General features: G+C 45.2%; 1 protein-coding gene across 1 annotated transcript in view; it reads right to left on the bottom strand.

The window, feature by feature from the left end:
• Positions 1–12,762, bottom strand: part of CACNA2D4 (calcium voltage-gated channel auxiliary subunit alpha2delta 4) — a 185,464-nt gene that overhangs the window by 71,743 nt on the left and 100,959 nt on the right. Inside the window, exons 26-27 of the mRNA XM_025198807.1 lie at positions 7,908–8,031; positions 4,364–4,444 (exon numbers count right to left, since the gene is read on the bottom strand). Coding sequence (XP_025054592.1) covers positions 4,364–4,444; positions 7,908–8,031 — 205 coding nt within the window. The remainder of the gene's footprint in view (positions 1–4,363; positions 4,445–7,907; positions 8,032–12,762) is intronic.

The following is a 12,762-nucleotide window of genomic DNA, read 5'->3' as shown; positions in this document are numbered from 1 at the left end:
TATATATATATATATATATATGTGCATACATGTGTGTGTCCAGAGGCATACCCTTAGGGCATATCTACATGTGTGCACCTCCTAGGGCAAGTTTATATGAGATGCTTAATGCACAGTAGACTAATTACTTTGACTAGGCTGACTAGGCCATGGCAGGGGGTCGGACTTGTTGATCTGCTCAGGTCCCTTCCGACCCTACCAACTATGAAACTATGAATAAATTCTACTGTGCATTAGTGTCTCATGGCAAAAGTCATGCTAATGCACTAATGTGTAGTAGAATTAGTCTACGAAGCATTAAGTGTCACCAAAAGACTGTGAGCCTCTGTTACCACGCAGTAACACTGGCTACTAGGCATTTAGTTAGTACCTCATATTAAAGATACTAAACTTAATGCGCAACAGCATCGGAGCATTAATGCAAATGTAGATGTGCCCCTAGTGAAGATATGCACTGCTGGTTCTTGCATGTCCTTTGCCTTGTACATATAAATTTTGTTTTTGCAAATACACAGAAATTCCCTCAGGCCAGGTACATCCCCACTTCCCCAGTCTCTACAAAAATGCAACATGGTCACAGATACTTATGTGGTCCCCTATGGACTAGGTGTACCCAGACACTCCTAGCTCTTGCAGAGAGGTAGGAGTTAATACAAGGAGGGATGGAAAGGAAATTAAATGCAAAAAGTTGAAAGCCAAGCACATGATTCTTCTCCTATCACATCTGTGAATCCTGGAGCGTGAGAGTAATTGTCTGCAATGAGTCAGACCAAAGGCGCAAGGAAACGGTTGCTATAGCAACCCCCTCACTGCTCTAATTCCGCTCAGAATTAAAATGATATCAAATAATTTGTGAGCAAAGAGAACCTGGCAGAGTCACAGGGTGTCAGTCTCAAAAATCCAACTGTACGTGAGCCTCTCTGGACCCAATGCCAATGGCTCCTTTCCCTTCCAGCATGACAGCAACAGTAATTAGAAGAGCCAAGAGGGGGGAGTGTGATGGATGACCCTAAGCTAGGTGTTTTTTGCTGGGTACAGGCAAGAGCCAGCTCCTGGGCTGGAGTCCCACTCTGGAAGGGGTATCAAGCCAATAAGCAGGGGACACATGGCTTTCCCAGGGAAATGCTTACTGGTCTCTGAAAGGAGAAACCCGTATCTTACTACCAGCCAATCTGTCCCTGAATGGGCATCAACCTAGTCAAAGCACAGGGATGCTGCATAGAGCCTGACCCTAAACAGCAGGCTTATTTCTGAGCTATGCAAAGCACTGTACTCTGATTGGATAAGGAAGGGAAGGCTGATTTACATAATTATTGCACATTTTTCCCCTGAAGAAGTGGTGCAGTGTGCAGATCTCTGCACTCAGATTGGCTGAGGTTATTATTAGTAAATATTTATATTGCTGTCCATCTCAGTTAAAGTTGAAGCTCTATGGTGCTGGCCACTGAACAAATGCACTGGGGGACATGGCTCCTGCTCCTAAGAAAAGGACAGCCAGGTACAAGGAAAACTACATCCAGACAAGCGGAGCAGTGGGAAGGAGAAGGGGGCTGTCCTGGTAATTCTGTATGACAATAAGTGACCCATACATGTTCCCTTTTGTATGGGAGTTCCTATACCTAGTGGTCATGATTTCTGGTTTGATTGCTCATGATATTCATCAGAGCCTAATGCTCCTTATTCAAAATTTGAACCTGTTCTCTTAAATTACTAGATGTGTTTTGCTGAGTACTTAGGAGGTTATGCTACTAAACTCAGAACTCAAAGACAGATCATAAGGTCTTTGGGGCCGGAGATGTAGATGGCCAGACTGATGGGAGAGTAACATGATGCAAGGAGACAGCATTGTTCCAAATGGGAGCAGTGATCTCAGTGCACCAATGACACTGTGCTCCACCTATGCCCAGGGCTGGACCAACTTTAAGGCTGTCCAAAATTGTGGCAGATGATGTTCTGCCTTCTAGGAATTGCTGGAGCAAAATCAGCCCCTTCCCTTTCCTCCACTCAGTGCCAAACACGCTGCCGACTATGCAGTTCCCAGGCAGTGCCACTTCAAGAGGCTGTGGCAACAGCTGCTCACCCCATTAGGGTGCTACTTTCCATGCTTTTCTGAAGTTGACTGCTCTATGAGTATGCAGGAGGAAGAGGTCTGAGGAGCCGAGCAAGTTGCCTCTTCTCTCCTTTGAAGCTACCATTGGATTTGAATGGCTTAGGGATTTTACTACTTTCTCTGCCACCAAAGTGCCAACCAGCTGGCCCCCAGAGAGTCTCACCTCCTGGTGGTGTCCCAGCAGCTCATTGAGGTCCTTTTTCCTGTAATAAGGTCACTCACTGCAGCTGACAATGTTGTTACCACACTGCTGGGGCATGTGTATATGAGCATGTGTGAGACTAAACCCTGATCTCAAGTTTTGGACGTTTTTTGATGCCCTATCAATCTTCTGGGAACACAGGCCTTTCCTGCATGTTCTATGCAGCTTGACAACTATTTCCCACACAGCAACTGCAGCAAGCATCTCTTAAAAAGGAACTCATGCTCAAAATGGTGGCCTATGACCAACCAAATAACTCTTTTGTGAACAAGGTGATGCAGCAAAATAGATGTAATCTAAAGAGAGAGAGCTAAATGCCTGCAGTCTCTAACAGTTTCACTGGGATTTTAAATCACTAAAGTATTTTGCCAGCAGCTGCATGTGACTATGGCAGCATCCCCCCTGAGAAGGGTAAAGCTCCAGGTTACTGACTCCCTAGGGACTTACAGTCAATGTCATGTAATCTGCAGGCAGGGCAGCAAGGGCCTAATTACCATTTCTTAGTTTTTATTTCTAGTGAAAGGCACTGGACTGACATCCCAAGAGATAAACTTCTTTCTTATTAATTATGATTAATAATCTAGACATTAGTTAATGTTTGCATAATGCTTTTGAGCTTCAAAGCACAGTGTAACTGGGAGATGTTATTACTTCACAAAGAAAGGCACAGTACAGCTAGTAGCACTGGAAGTTTACCCCAAGACTAATCCTTCCTCACACCCTGATTCTAGGTCCTGGTTGGCCTCTACATGCCAGTCCAGCCAGGGCTCTAAACTCGGCAGGACTGGTCACCAAGGTATATTTTCAAGTGCTGATGAGACCTCCAGGTGCCTAGAGCCAGCAAATAACCCTGTACTGACAGTGCCTCTTGCAGCATTTGCTGTAGGAGCACAGTCAGGAGATAGATTCACCCAAAGCATACTGTTTTGTTTTAAACTATAAATGGCTATTGCAATATAGCATAATTTAGAGCAACCCCAGACGCTTATACTTCTCAAATCCCAGGCTATTACTGAGGGTCACAGTATCTCTCTTCTATAGACCTCTCAAGCAGACAATAGTTTCTTCATATTGGTTTTGATAACAGTTTATGCTGCCTAAGGGTCTACCCTTAACACCATTTACTCAGTAAATGCAGTAGTTGACCCTCTGATCTGACAGCCCAGCCGTGTTAATCCTGGGACTCTTCTTAGCAATCACCATTGTCAAATGCTAATGTAAATAGGTCACAGATATTCTCATCACCTAACCCTGTATAGACAGGAGAAGCAGTTTCTAACTGACTTCAGTGGCAGCTGTATGTCAACACTGATGAAAATTGAAAATAATCATTTGGTACCTATACTTTTAGTCTGCTTCCTTGTACTGTGCCACGATTGATTCAATTAGGCCTAAACAATCTTTCACAGGTGGCTGTCAATCTGTGACTATCTCTGGTGATGGTGACTCCACAACCTACTTGGGTAACTTTGTTTCCTCACTAAGCTGAATTGTTTAAGTTAGAAAACTTCCCTTAATATTCAACCTAAATTGTCCCTGCTTGGCTTAATTTCAACTGAGACCTCCAGCTAGATATGGAACTCACTCTAAATGGGATCCCTCCTCAGTTCACTCCAGAGGTGATGGATATTATAAAGCAGTTTCTCTGGCTAACTGTAAAGTTCATGCAACATCTTGGGATCTCTTTAGAGGTGAAAGAACATTACTTTCCATGACACTCAGCAAAACTCCTTCATAGGGGGTCTCAAAGCTTAGATTTTCAGGGAATTAGGAGGGATTTAAAGGAGAAACTTTGAAATCAGGCCTCATGCCCCTTTCTACCAGCAAAGGTTAGTTTCCAACTCTGCTGACCCAATGAATATTAGCCATGAAGTATACTGTCTAGTGCTTTGCAATGTCACAAATAGACTGAACAAATGAGAAGTATCCCCACTATGTCCTTAGCAAGACAATTCCACAGCAATAAGATCTCACCAAGATCACACCTTCCCCATTATACCACCATTCTTGGCTTAACAGAAAACAGAAACCTGTACCTGATTTCTTCCTACCTGCAGCAATAGCTGTCTTCCCATCCACAGTCACAGCTACAGCTGTGCTCACAGTCACCACCTCTGGTTTGTCACTTCCCTCTGTAAAAACAAAAAGACAACAAAGATGATTACTTCCCTTCTATTGCCAGTAGAAGCGGGTGTAGAAATGCACACACTTGAGCTCTTTATTTTCCTTGGAGGGGGGGAGACCAGAGAGATCACTAAAGTGCAGTAGGAATAGCCACCTCACGCCCTCCTTTTTCATCCATCCAGTCAGCATCAAAGGAGGCCTCCAACACCGAAGAGTCCAAGACTTTAGTCTAATGCCTGCATTACTTAGTTTGCAGAAGCACCAAGCACCCTGATTGACTACAAGGAGGCAGGTTTTCCTCTTGGGGGTATGTCCTGTGATGAAATGGAAAGGACATTCTCCTTCAGCCAGTTGTATTATTGTATTGCAAGGCCAAATTTTGGTCTCAGTTACACCTGTTTAAACTCAGAGTAACACCACTCTAAGCTAGCTTTTCTTCCTCCCATTTTTCTGTGTGACAGGATATTCTGGAGGGCATTGCATCTCCCTCGGCTGGGTTTGCTTCATGCATAAGTCCTCCATGCTCTTATCTCTGCTCAAATTTTCTCAGAATGCACTGATACAAACAAGCATAGCTTCCAGGGTAGTATGTATGAACACCCAGGGTGAATCTACATGTTGCCATATTGTGACATTGTTACAGTGCCATGCTTTAGTATTTCTTTTTGGAAGTACTAAAGCATGGCACAATACGGGTGGTTACTATGCCATGTGTGCAGCATGTGGGTAGATTTCGCTGCTATGTCACTGTAGCAGCATGCTAACCCTGGGGACTGCACTGCTAGAAACATGTGATCCTATGTCACCGTAGTGCATTGTACACTGTCACACCGTGTCACTACATTGCTGTAGGGTGATGTGTAGATGTGCCCATACACATACTCTGGCTGTTACTGTCAGATATGGCTCCTAACTCTTGTGCAATCAAGTAAAGGACATCATAGGCTGGCCCTGTGCCTGTTATAACAGTCACGTTAGTACCACAAGCGGGATAGAAAAATGGCTGTACTTCTAGAGCAAATATGTATTTTACAAGTTTGTTAATTTAAGGTATGGACAGATGTAGCTGATATACTGGTATAAGTGGTTATCATGTAATAGTTATGTCTGCAAGTTCCTATAGTCTTATGTGAGTAGCAAATCCTGGCAATTTTTACCCTCTTTAATTCAGAATTAAACAACAGTGATTTTGCTACCCTTATAGCACTATAAGAGCATTCAGGGGTAACAGATACATCACAGCAGCTCCTGTGCACTTCCCAGCTGTAACTCCAACTTTTACAGCAGTTGAAAAGTAAATTGACATTTCAACAGTAGTTGAAAATTAAGTCTGTTCACAGCCTCAGTTGCTTTACTCTGCAGCTGTCCTAGGGCCAGATTCCTTTTTTTGGATTGTTTAAAAAAATCTAGTTATTGGATCTATTTGTAGCACAAGTAGGGCTCGAGGTTTTCTCTCTTTTTTTTTTTTAATAACTCTTGGGAGGATGTTTTGAACGTCAGTATTTCCAAGCATATTTTTTTTTCTGCAACTGAAACTTTCCCAGCATATTGTGGAATCAAATATTTTACCTCAGCCAAGAGATGAAAGTCCTTTTACCTTTCTCAGAGTTCTGGCATTTCTTTCTTTTTTGATTTCTGCTTTCAGCATTCTTGCAGGTGCCTGACACATCCTGCACAGGACTTTGCAGCTGCACTGTGTGACTTAGCTTGAAAGCTTGTATAGAGTTTTCCTGACTCAAGTTAGACTGACTTGCACAAGGGCAGAGAGCTGACCTGCAGAAGCATCCTGCCAGGAGGATGCCCATTGACTGACCTGATCCTGCTTCTCTTGTGACCCCAAGCTCCCATGCAACATGTGTAAAGGAGGATTTGGGTCCACAAAAGTAAAGAATCAAACCCTCCAAAGGGACATAATATATTCATATGACACTGGTGAATCACACTTTTCTTTGGCACTCAGTTGCTATTTTGTGAAATGTTGATGATCGTGTTTCCTTTCTGCTTTGTTTATCTAGGTCTTTGGTTCTGTGGTTCTCTCTTACAGGGAGTATGAAGAGCATTCAGCACAATGGGGCTTGATCTTGGCTGGGGTTTCTTATATTATGGAATATCCCAATATAAGCAAGAGCAATAATAGTCCTAACTCAGGCAAAATGACTTCCATAGGAGCTTACCTAAATCAGGACCTCAGGATCTGGCCCACAATACCTAGCAGCTTGTAGAATGGTACCATGGGTAACTGTTCATAGGGAATGAAGGTACAACATCCCACTATCACACTGGCTGTCAGCTGGAAACTATACAGGGATTGTAGGAGAAGGCATCCAGAAGGATGCCAGTGCTTGGCTTTCTAAGCTTTATGCCATGCAATGAAGTTGCAGGCAATGGAACAGAAGAGATCTCCTGCTACTGCCATGCCCATGCCTTTTGCCATCATCTGTTCTTTATCTGGGGCCAGAGAGGAGGGCAGAGCACGAGCGGAAGGTTCGGTGCATTTTCTCTCCCTGTCTCTTTCTAGCCTGGTTCATCTTCTATATCCCAATCTCTCTCTTCTTTATTAACTCCTCTGTGCTGTACACTTCCCCACCCACCCACCCTCACACCACAATGCCACAAAAAGCTTGAACAGCTAAAATGCTGTACTCTGTGACAGTGCATGAGCACAGGGGGCTGGGGAGGAGCACAGAGGGGATTTCTGCCTTCTTTGTAGGAGTGTCACATACTATTTTGTTCTGATTTTTCTTCCTGCACCCGCCCATCCTCCTCCCCTGCAAAGCTCTCTGCAGGCTCTGGAGATCAGGCAGTCACATCCTGAGCAAGAGACACAACAAATCTGGTAGGCAGCTGTCACTTCAAAGCTTCATTTCTAGGGTATGCTGCCCAGCATTACAGGACTGCAAGGGGAAAGAGGGTATTTTGGTAGGGATCACTGAGATACCTTTGGCAAGGAGAATGAAGCTGCTCCTCCTACCCACATGTGAAAAAGCAATTTCTCCCCCATCAGTATGGAAGATCATGAAAAATAATCGACTCTCTGACAGCCCTAACTACTGCTTACCTGGCTGACTGCTATTCAAATCATTCCAGGCAACTGGCCTGCCAGTCTTCTCCCTGCCCAACATTTGCCTCACAGACTACCCTAGACATCAATTCCTTCTCCAGTGCTTTATCTTCCCTTGTTAATCAAGGCTGCTGCAGCTCCCTCTATTCCTCACCTCTCCAGGCCTGCTCTTCCTTTATCTCTCCTACCCATAACTTGCTGTGAGCTTTCTCTTGTTTTGCCTGTGCTTATAAGCAGCCTATGGCTGGATCTCAGCCTCTCCCTTGGCTGGGAGGATGGTGCAAGAGTTAGACTTGTAGGATAATGATAATGGAGGAGAGTGGGGTGGGTTCAGGGACTGGGGGGTTGTGAGTGAAAAACTCAACATTCTCCTTCTCCCCCCTTAGCTCTAGTGCAAAGCCAAGAGTCACCTGGACCTTCCTCTGAGGAGATACTGTAAATGAAGCTCCCTGAGGGGTGTTCAGCTGCTCGCCGATACCAGAGGGGGAAGTGATCCATGGTGAAGATACTTGACTTGTCCTGTTGTGTCAGGAACTTCCTGTAAGAGGCAGTGAAAATAGCCATCTTTATTTGGAAGAGAGAAACCCATTCCTCCTGCACGTAGCACTAGGCCCACAGGAGGGAACCGATTGCCCTTAGCACTTCCAGGGCACTAGCACAGCATCAAGCTAGTGCTGAGCAGCCGCAATACTGCCCTTACATTCCAATAGCACCTCTCAACCCAAAGCCCCCAAACAATTTGCACATGACATACTGTATACAGGCTTCAGTCGCAGAAACAGCTCTTGCTGGGGTGGGAGGTGGCTGCTGTCTAGTAGCACAGGGCCACATCAAACAGCTGTTCAGGACAGAAGCAAACTGTGTCCCAATAGCTACAGGGGAATTTAGATAGGCAGACTAATCACTCAAGTAGGATGCTGGTTGGGATGTTGGGGTTCCATCTGCAGGGAGTACTATGGCTTTCTAAAGGGTAACAAAGAGGTAAGGACAGCTATCAGGCCAAAATGTCCAAGACACTTCACTAGGTCAGCCAATCATAGATGTGGAAGCACATGACCTGAGAAAAAGTTCTTTGGATAAACTTCTGATTGGAAATGTATGCAAGGAACCACACATGCATTCCCCTAACCATATCAGGCTCCTTTCTCCACTACCATTGTGACATGCCTTTACTGCTTCTAGTTGTTACCCTATACCTAGGAATGACTTAAGAATGCCCTGGGGAAACTTCAGCTGATTCAGCAGGCTGCAGCTTATCTTCTAAAAGAAGCACCTCAGTACTGTCTCAGACCAGTGCTCTGGGCTCAGCACATACTGCCCATCATATTTCAGGATCCACTTTGAACTCTCAGGGCCTTCAATGCATTAGATCTGACCATCACAGGGAAGGTCCCCTTCTCTCTGTGCTGCTCTCCAAGAATTCTCAAATCTACATGGTGACTGCCACCACCAGAGCCAAGTGTCAGTCTCCTGGCTGCCAAGGAAAGGCAGTCTGGTAGAGGGCCCTTGGCTGTAGCCCCTATACCTGGAGATTGCTGTTAGCCAACATCTTTTTTCAAAAGCAGGTCATGTCCCTTTGCAAAGATTCAGCTCCCTGTAAAGAAGGCTGTGTAATACATTCAAGCCCAGAGGGGAAGTCCATATAATCTGCTCCCAACATAGTCCATCACATTCTCTCCTGCTTATGGGAGAAGCATAGTCCATTTGCAGACAAGAAAGATACACGTCTTGTGCATTAGACATAGAGACTAAGGTGGCATGTGTTTTATAAATGTTACTGGTAGAGACAGAGGAGGCAGGAAGACAGAGTTCAGAAATATGATTGATGTTGCTGAGGATTATCTGCATGAACCAACAGCTTCCTTTCCCAGCTATGCTGTTGCTTGGTTTCTGCTCAGCCTGCTACATAGAACTTTTATTTTTCCAGTTAGAGTCACCAGGTGGTGCTGTTGACCATATCAATCTAATTGTCAACCCCCCACCCCCCAGGCAGTTCACCCACTCCATGTCTCTAAAGGTAAGTGTGATCAATATAGCTAGTAAGTAAGATGCTTGAAGCTGTAGTTCCTTACGTCCCCAGACTGGCATTTCATGAGTAGGTAACACCTATCTCGTTATCTTGCACTAACATGGATTAACCATCATGGTAAAAAATGAACCACAGAATGGATGAAAGGGAGATGCAGGAAGTGCCTAATAAGAATCTGCACTGTGCAGTGCTGTGCAGCTGAAAACAATGGGCATTTTTACACGTGCTCCAGGAGGCTTATGGCGGGGGGATGCTTTAATTAGTGAGCCATGGTACTTAAAAGCACCTTAGCATCATGTGTATCAGTGTCCCTCACACTGAAAAATGGCAGTGGGACATTTTGAACTAAAGCTGTCGAAGGCGCTTTAGTTCAAAGTGCCCCACTGCCATTTTTCAATGTGGGGATGCTGATATATGTGATGCTAGAGCCTGCTGGAGCGCATTAAATTTCCACGCTCCAGCACTCAATTAATCGAGTCTGGTCCAATGCACTGGGTTTCCAGTGAGTTGGAGCTGGCTCCCTACACATATATTGAAAACCAATGCTATCTCTGCTACTCAGAGCTGTAAAGGCAGCTGTGTATCAATTTGTCTTGGTGCAGGGATGATGTTACCTCAACTAACAGCTAACATCTGTAGCAGGAATATACTAACAGGTGTTCCTACATGTTGGCAGTAAGGATCTTGTTACCTTAGGTAACAGCAATCATGTTGAAGTATCAACAGTGCCAAATGTAGCAAAAGGGATGCAGTTACCTCAGGGCATGTCATAGCAGGAGATACTGAGCAATGTTCTTGTGCCTGTGAGAGGCCTGCTGCTTGCTGTAGGAGTGGGAAGAGTTTTGAGTAATTTTTTTGGAAGTGCCAAGTCATGTTTTGAAAAGTGAGTAAAGCATTTGAGAGCCTAAATTCCACTGACTTTCCAGGAGACTTAGTTTCCTCAGCACCTAAATCATTTGGAAAAAAAGGGTTGAGACTTCTTGTTACATCTTACTGCACATATTAAGCTCCTGGACAAACACCTGACCCCAGCACCCTTTCCTGCCCAGGTCAGGGGGTCGGACTCGATGATCTAATACAGGCTTGTCCAACATACAGCCCGCGGGCTGCCATGCGGCCCTCCGAGCTGTTTTCTGAGGCCCGAGGTGCTGCAACGGGAAACAAAAGTAAACACTGTACTTTCGTTTCGGGGAGGGGTGATAAAAAAAGACCGCTTCCTGTGAGGTCTTTGAATATGGCTCGCTGGCCCACTGGGTGATAAAAAGTTCATGATCTGGCCTCACATTCAAAAAGGTTGGACACCCCTGATCTAATAGGTCTCTTCTGACCCTAAAATATACAAAATCTATGAAAGAGCAAGGAGTGGGGCTGTGAGAGGAAACATGAGGAAGTCCCAATATTTATAGTTAGGTAAATGAAAGAAGACCCCAAGTTTTTTGCCTCACTGAAGAACCTGGAACTGGCTGAAGTGGTCAGTTAAAGGGAAATGAGATGGAGTTTGAAACTTACCTGAGCAAAATAAAAAACTAAAAAAATAAACCCCAGACAGTCCTAAGGATCAGTACTAAAAGGGCAAGAGAGTGAGTGATGAGAAAAATGGTGTCACCCTGAAAGAAGAACCAAATTTCAGGGGCTCACTAAAGGAAAAACCATGAAGAAACAGGATCTCCCAAGGGCAATATGCATAGACCCCTAGGGACCTGCACCTGCTATGGAGACAATCTGTGATTTGGGAAACCAAAGCAATAATTGGGCACTAACTACCATGGAGACCTTCCTCCCTTTCCTACTGAAATACTATTATTCCAAGTTTTTCATGTTTTGGGATACTTTGACAGGACAGTATTTCTTTAGGGACGTAGTGCTTTCCTGTCAGAAAGATTCCACAGTGCTTTGTACGCTGGACACAGGAATGTATATATGCTGCTAACAGGAAGTCACCTGTGGAGTGATACATCTCCCTACTGTATAAACTGCTATGCATGTATGATATAGGGCTAGCACTGATGTTCCCTGGACTACTTAATCAAGTTCTAGGGCACATTCCTTATCTTTATAGTGCTGAACAGCCTGGACTTCCCATATCTACAACCTACTTAGAGCTCCAAGATGAAACCTGTGGTTGCCAGCTCTGTTCCTCAGACACAAGAGAAGCCTCTACAGCAGGGTATATCTGGTTGAGAGATGGAGCTTTATTGGGAGCTGGTCTGAGACAATGGAATAAACTCCCAGAGAAACTGAAGACCACCCCAACATCAGTGCCTCCTGCTCCATGTTCAGTGAGAGCTTATATGAGCTATATTCTCTAGTAGAAACAGGATCCAGCATGCACATTTACAAAAACAGAACTCTAATAAGTCAAAATCTTCCACTCCACATGCAATTCACCCCACAAGGCCAGGATGAGAGAGGAGAGAGAACAAACAGCATGTAACAGACATTAGTCACACCACTTATTGTTTCACTGGAGATTCCTTGACTATTACAGTGATATGGGCAGTGTGAGAACCCATATAGAACAGAAAAGAAGAAATGCAAAACCCAGCAGCTGAAATTACAAGGGGAACAGGGATAAACAACAGGGCTGTGTGAAGCTTTGGGTGCTGATTTGATTCAGAGGAGATACGGCCTGATTTGACGGCTCAATCTCCGAATCTGAATTGAATTGGGAGACCAATAAAAAGGTCTGAATCAATTCAAAGCCTCTCAATCAATTCAGAAAATATTCAGAGAAAGATCTGGAGATTCAGTGATTTGGGCAGTCCCTGCTGGCTGCCGCAGGGAGCTGGACTGGGGCTCTGTGCCAGTAAGTAGGGGGCGGGGAGAGGGGCTGGAGGAGGGGACCATGGGTGGACCCCGACCAGGCCCCATCCCCCGCCTGCTACTCCAGCCCCCCTGAACAGACCCTGACTCATGCCCGCTCTCCCAGCCCCATCAATGGTTGCCCTGTCTGGCCCCAGCATCCCGGCTCTTTAAAAAAAAACAAAAAAACCCCACACTTACTGGCTCCTGCCAGGCAGGGGGCAGAATCCATGCTGCCCCCCACTTCCCCATGCTGTGTGGGAGGCTCTGCCATGAGCCCCTATCCCCTGCCTGCTCTCCCAGCCCCGTCAATGGTTGCCCTGCCTGGCTCCAGCGTACTGGCACTTAAAAAAAAAAAGCCCTGCACTCACCAGCTGCTGCAGCAGCTGTTGGGGCTTCTGGGGGAGCATGGCAGAGGCTCCCTATTACACACA

Source organism: Alligator sinensis, unplaced genomic scaffold (genome assembly GCF_000455745.1).
Source record: "Alligator sinensis unplaced genomic scaffold, ASM45574v1 scaffold87_1, whole genome shotgun sequence".
Classification (NCBI taxonomy): Eukaryota; Metazoa; Chordata; order Crocodylia; family Alligatoridae; genus Alligator; species Alligator sinensis.
The sequence above is the reverse complement of the archived record's forward strand: the minus strand, read 5'-3'. Positions and strand labels throughout refer to the sequence as shown.